At 33.7% G+C, this 6891-nt stretch overlaps 1 protein-coding gene across 1 annotated transcript; it reads left to right on the top strand.

Annotated features, from left to right (window-relative positions):
- Positions 1-5284: 5284 nt before the first annotated feature.
- On the top strand, positions 5285-6613 carry LOC114412141. Its single transcript, XM_028375932.1, has one exon. The coding sequence runs from the start codon at positions 5449-5451 to the stop codon at positions 6286-6288; it is 840 nt and encodes a 279-aa protein (XP_028231733.1). The 5' UTR covers positions 5285-5448; the 3' UTR covers positions 6289-6613.
- Positions 6614-6891: the final 278 nt, after the last annotated feature.

The following is a 6891-nucleotide window of genomic DNA, read 5'->3' as shown; positions in this document are numbered from 1 at the left end:
AAATATTTTGAAAAATAGTTATATCAAGATATTAAATGAACAGTGATACACTGACCTCTAAACCCAACGTCTTATGCACCAATCACATGCCAAAATGATGACTTTTGGGTTTCAGCAAGCTTATAGAGCTTTCACGCGATCGGTTCCATATGTTACTATTGTTGGTCAAACTGTCAGACATATGGGAAGAGAAAAAGGGCTGTCATCATTAACTCCTGCAGTTAAGGTATTCTTTTGCAAAATCTGTTTTTCAACAAGACAATGGACTATGATTTTTAAGGAAGGTCATGATTCTCCATTTCTTTCGATAAAAGCCATGCTAGATTTGGTCCCGGATCCCTTTCACAAATTCATTACACTCCCTATTGTAACTGTCACTCTATACTTTTTATTTTTTATCTGAACTGTCATTCAGCACTTGAATCAAATGTGTAAAGGCCTATTATTCTAATTTAATCAATAATTTTGAATTTAAATCTTATTTACTTTCTTTGTGAGCTTTAAATCTTATTTATTATTATATAGTACAGTACGTGTTAGTATTATATGCTTGTAGAATTAATTTTGGATCAACATAATTTTATAGAATTTATCTAAAAAAATCATAATTTTATAAATTAAATTAATTTTCAGTAAATATAAATGAAAAAACACAAAATAAAATTCATATTATGGACGTGATCAAGGTAACAAAAATAATCACGTTTAACCAATACTCAAACTTAATAGACATTGATATAAAATCAAACACACTTTAAATCATTTTTTATCTGAATAGAGATCCTTAACATTAAGCACCCATTCAGTCTTTATGTGAAGAAATCATTTAAAGAAATATTACAACATAATCCTTTAAGAGATAAAAGATTTGTCTTATAATAAAGGAGAAAAAAGAAAAACTCTGTAAACAAAAACGAATAATTAATATTTACTGATTAAAAAAAACATAATCCTTTTAGTGGTCCAAAAATATCTTATGTGTTGTTGTTGCCCCTCGTTGGTTCTCTTGTCCTATAATCATGAAACATCTCAATGATCTCATTCTTACCATTTTTATATAAAGAAAAAACACTGTTCGTTGAAAAGCTTTCAAAAGCAAAGGAAACAATCTGTTGTCCCTCTCCTGTACCATCCAGTGTGAAAACTGTCTTTTCCTTATCAGTAATTAAGTTCTTTGTGTTTGCTCTTACAAGCTTTGGGTAATGCACATCATATCGTCATCATTCATTCGTTTTGACAGAAAAATTAAACAATATATATATATATATATATATATATATATATATATATATATATATATATATATATATAATACACACACATTTTGTGAGCTCTAACCTTACGCAATGTGAGACATGCTACTTAGACAACACTTATTTGTGAAACACTTGCAACAAAAGTTAAAAACCAATTGAAAAACCTGAAGGTGTTTTTTTGATGGTGAATATCAAATGACTAGCTAGGAACCACGTACGCCTAAACAACAAATTAACAGGTACACATTAAGGTGGGTGGGGGACTTATCTCGGTCGACTAGATTCTGCAGGCGTGAGAGCAAAGGCTGGCCTATATTCACACCTTCTCTTCCAACATGTATATCACTCACACCACGCCACATGTGTTGATGTTATTCAATTTGAAAAATATTTGGCTCCTTTGGCTACTACTAAATTTAACTTTAATAGGTACAAATTCTAGCTAAGTTTGGTGTTTTGCATATAAGGGAATAAATATTGATAAGATTTTGATTAAGAAATTATTAAGTAAATTATATAAGTGAACTTGATATTATATTATAATAAAAAAAATTTAAAGTTCAGGTTTATAAATTTTTATATGATACTCAATTTTTTTATATTTCTAATCAATATATATGAAACTTCACTTTGATACTTGTATTCCAATTATAATTAGATTATTTGGTAGGAGTACATGCAATAACGGAGCCCATAACATTATAGATAAGGTTTGATTATCTCAATTTGATTGTGTGCTTCTAATGGAATTTCTAGATGCCATTGTCCCTATAAGAGTCTCAAACTTTATGAACGGCGACCGTGCACCTAGAGTAGCCGTTGAAGGTATAAAAAATAGGAGTACCAAGGAGGCGTTCCATACACTGCAATAAAATAAGAAAAAGAAAAAGAAAGTGGAAGAAAACTTGTCTTTTTACTACTTTGAGTTTCAGTGTTTGTGTTTTTTACCGTCAGTGCCGGTTTCTATTCTTCTACTCCACACCCCATGCTGTTCCACTTCAAACTCACATGATAGATTCTTTTTAAAATTCTTATCTACCTTGTCATCCCTTGGAGTTCTCTCAGCTATTTGTTTTGTAAAAAATGAGATAAAAAACAACACCAAAGGGGAAGAAAACATGTAATTTTAAATTTTGGATTATGCCCATTATATAATTGATTATGTGCATTATATTTTTTTTTAAAATATCTCTCTAAAGTGAACGTTCGTTTGTGTTTACAAAATTGACTCACTCGAATTCTTTCAATATGAGGACACAAGGAATCCTGACACCATATTTTAACCTAAAACCTTAAGGCTTAGGTTTATGGATGGTGCTTAATCTTTCCTCTTCTATCCGATGTGAGACTTCACCTCACACTTGTAACCCAACACATTGGTATCAGAAAAGTGTAAATCCTCCTTAAATGGAGAGGTTATAGAAAAGTATAAAATTTTCTAGAACGTCCTGAAGAACTCTAGAATAATGTAGAACTCTCTAGAAGCTTGTGGAAGAATGTGGAAACCTTTGGAATATTTTGAAGATATGTGGAACCTTAAGTAAAAGTATGGGAGGATATGGAAGAGAGTAGAAGAGTGTAAAGACTCTTAGAATGTGTGGAGCATCCTAAAGAATTAATCTCCACCTTAGAATACAAGTAATCTCCACCATTGTGGAGGTGGAGTAATATAAATAAGGGTAAGAGTCTTCATTCATAGCCATCTAATATAAGAGTGACTCACACTATAGAGTAAGTCAAGTTAGAGAGCCTCTTTGAGAAAGAAGATAAATAGTTTGGAAACTCTCTGTCCTCAGTGAGTCACCCTAGAGTGAATCTCTATCCTCTTTTGTATAATGATAGAATCTCCATATTGAAGAATTATAATCGTGTGTTCCCATTATTACCTTTAATTACTAAGTGTCTATTTTAACTTCATTAAATGGAAAAGTCAGAATTTTCCCGACACTTTTTCTCTTTTCATCCCTTTTTATCCTTCACACTTTCATCTCATTTGATCCCTCACTATTAAACATAGCCTAAGGCTAGATTGCATTGACGAAAGTAACCTGCGTGCCAAATCTGACAACTGAAGGTCAATGTTCCATTGTGACATACGAAATTAATACTATGAAATGCCAAATATATGTTTATAAAGGAAGGGCCTCTCTTGCATTTCTTCCTTTGTGTTGAAAAATAGCACTTACTAGTAGTGTTGAAGGGTCCTTGCGTTTACTGTTTCATTGAAACTTCAACCCGAAGAGGCAATCCTGCAGCTAAGTAATGGTTGCTTTGATTTCAAGGAGCGACAATGCCACCAGGCATTCATAGTTAGATGGCAGGGCAAACAAGCCTTTATTAGAAAATGACTTGACGTGATTAGCAGCAACTCACCAACTGAACTTGTCTTGGTTCACTAAAAATACATGAAATGTCATGTATTTTTTTTTTAAAAAAAAGAAAACTACAAGTAAATATTCCTTCTCTGTTTTTTTTTTAAAAAAAGTTAAAACCAACAAAAGCTATAAGAAGCAAAGTAGTATAATTAAGTTAATTAATTAGGTAGATTAATGTTATAAATTGTTTGATATTGTCTTCGACTTATAAAAAAAAAAACTATTAGGTGGGGTAGTTTTTTATGTCCTCATCTCATCACAATAAATCACCTCAATCTGCGCTCAGACTAATGAAATTGAAACAACTACGTGTGAAGACCCAACATACGCTTACCAACAAAATTACTGAAATGCAATCATGTATATCGTTCCAACTCGTAATTAAAGCACTTGTTCGCTTCTTAGAGTCTATAATGATATCATATTAAAATCACTTTAGGGAGTGGGGGAGCCATAATCTTAGCTTGGAGAAGTAGAAATTACTCAATTTCATCCCACAAAAAGAGGATTATAATTTCAACCAGAAGGGCAAACTCTACTAGTACTTATTATTACTACAAACACAAATACGTAAAAGGAGCAAGAAAATGAAGAATGTTACCCACGCCGGTCTGTTTTAGTTCTCACAATGTGATCAACAACAAACACATTGATCACACCCTCTCAATGTGGACAAGAGGTTTCACATGTCCCAGTCTCCCTCTACTAAGCAACATTAATTTGTAGTAACATCCAAATTTTCAACCAATAACACCATCGCTCTTTTCTTTTTAATTTTTTTCAAAATTTGTGATTGTGACATTCATACTATTTGAAATTGAAACTACATTGGAGTTTCCTCCATCCATCCATAGTCCTAACGCCAGGATAGATAGGGATACAGTTGGTAAGAAGGCTACATTGAATATCATTTTTAAACGCTAATGAAAACCATTTATGAGCGTTAAAATCTAAAACTGACTAGATAATTATATCCTTTAATTATACTTTACTGCTTAGGAATTTGAAACGAATTCAAACGAGTTAAATTAGTATCCCCCAATCGTGCCGACCAAATTGAATTTGTCTTGCTTCGTCAGTTTTTGTTTGGTAAATAGTAATTCTTTCCTTAAGATTTTTTCAAAAATTTATTTGTATTTTATTATAAGATTATTTTTTAATTTTTAGATGTATTAATTTTTTTTACCTATTCTTATTTAGTTATGAAAAATAATTAAATAGAAACAGAAATAAGAAAAAAATGATTTTGAAATAATGGTATTATTAATTGATAAATTTAATGTGATTAATTAAATTAAATAATTTTTTTAAGGAACGTGAATTAGTTGAAAAAAATTTATAATTAAAAACGTAAAAAACGAAAGAAGTATTATTTCCTTAAAATATTTTTATAATTTTCACGTTCTTTGGTATAAAAAAATATATATTTTTATTTGAATGTGTAAAACTGTATTATTTATAATATTTTAACGTTTTCTTTATAAATTTAATAATAAATATTTTTTATTTTTAATGTCTTAATCAATTAAAATAAGCTTTTTGTTTTCTACAGTATAAACAGTGAAAGGATGAGACAGAATCCGCGTGCGCAATTCGGCAATCTTCAGAAGAGCAGAACAAAACCATGATTTCGTAACGCATACGAAGTTGCTGTAATAATAATAATAAAAAGAATCCCATTTATTATCGCACCATTACAATGTCTCTTCTTGACTCTCTCTTCCACCATTGTCTCTCTTTCTCTTCTTCTCTTTCCCCTAGAACATCAAAACCCAAACCCAAACCCAAACATTCCATTACATTACACTTTACATGCAATGGCGAGTGCGTGGGTGAAATCGTGGCAGTGCAAGTCAAGAGCTTTCGAAGACGTGTACCACCCACACCCCAAAATCCTGAGTGCAAGCTGCAGAAAGACCATGGAAAGCATAAAAGAAATGGTGGAAATACCCAAGCCCAGGCCCAGGCCCAAGCCAAAGACACCCTTGGAGAAACATCCGAGCTCCAAATACCCATCATCAGCCACCAAACCTGAATTCGAAGCACGAACCACCATGACACGTTCCCGAAGCAGCACGACAACGACAACCTCGTCGCGTGGCATCATTGAACTTCCCGAAGGCCACCCTTCGCGCAATGTTGTCGAAATCATCTTCCACACCAGCTGGGGCCCCAAGCCGTTCCCGGGTCGGGTCGAGCTAATTTTCAAGCTGCAGAACGCGCCGCGCACAGTGTCGCGCTTCGAGGAGTTTCGCGAGGCAATGAAGGGGCTCGCCGAGGGCAACGACGGCGAGGAGAACGCGCGGTGCATCGCCGACGGGAACGAGGTCATGCGGTTTCACTGCCTGGGTCCCGCCGGGGACGGTGGGCCCTACGACGCTGGATGTGCATGGTCGTTTCCGGAGAAGAAGGGGGCGGCGATTTGCACGTTTTCTGGCAGCGGCGGCGCGCATGAAACCGCCGGCGGAGGTAGGGGGAGAAGGGCCATGTTGGTTTGTCGGGTTGTAGCGGGTCGGGTCTCAAAGCAACTCGGGTTTCTGGACTCGTTGTTGGACAAGCGAGTCGGGTTCGACTCGGTGAGTAGGGATAACGGCGAGTTGCTAGTTTTTGACTCGCGTGCGGTATTGCCCTGCTTTCTTATTATTTACAGGTTGTAAAAAAAATGAAAAGAAAAATTATTTACCTTATTTGTTTTTTTTTAAAAAAAAAATTGGAGATGTATGTATGTTTATCAGTTTATGTATCTATTTTGAGTGTTGGGAGCATAGAATTGTAGGATCACAGCGGGCATTTATCGACGCAATTTTTTCTGTTTTGGTTAAAATTAAAATGTAGTACTTAAACTTGTTTTCTGTAATTACGATGAAATTGAGTTGATAAATGCTCGCTCGGAATTTGAATGCTTCATTTGTTTGTATGGTTGCCTCCATCTTTTATGAGAGGATAATGATATATGGATATTGAGTGTGGATCTAAATGATTTATGCGTTGTGTTTTGAAGTTTTTATTTTACTTTATACATTGTCAAAATAGTGTGACTGAGGACATTCAGTGAACAATGTTTGGCAGTCTGAATATTTTTCAAGCATGATTATTTTTCAGTGAGTAAAACAGCAATTTTGTTTGAGAATTTCTTGTAGCTAGTAATAAAATTATATAAATACTCATCATTTATATTTTTTAGCTGATTTACTAGTCGAGAGTCTTATTTAAAGTTTTTTTTTATATTTTAGAAAACTAATTTACTTAGATGATTTTTA

Source organism: Glycine soja, chromosome 5 (genome assembly GCF_004193775.1).
Source record: "Glycine soja cultivar W05 chromosome 5, ASM419377v2, whole genome shotgun sequence".
Classification (NCBI taxonomy): Eukaryota; Viridiplantae; Streptophyta; class Magnoliopsida; order Fabales; family Fabaceae; genus Glycine; species Glycine soja.
This window is presented reverse-complemented; position numbering and strand designations above follow the sequence as displayed.

Excerpts from the sequence above, each read along its gene's own strand:
- LOC114412141 (XM_028375932.1), top strand. The coding sequence starts at position 5,449 with ATGGCGAGTGCGTGGGTGAAATCGTGGCAGTGCAAGTCAAGAGCTTTC.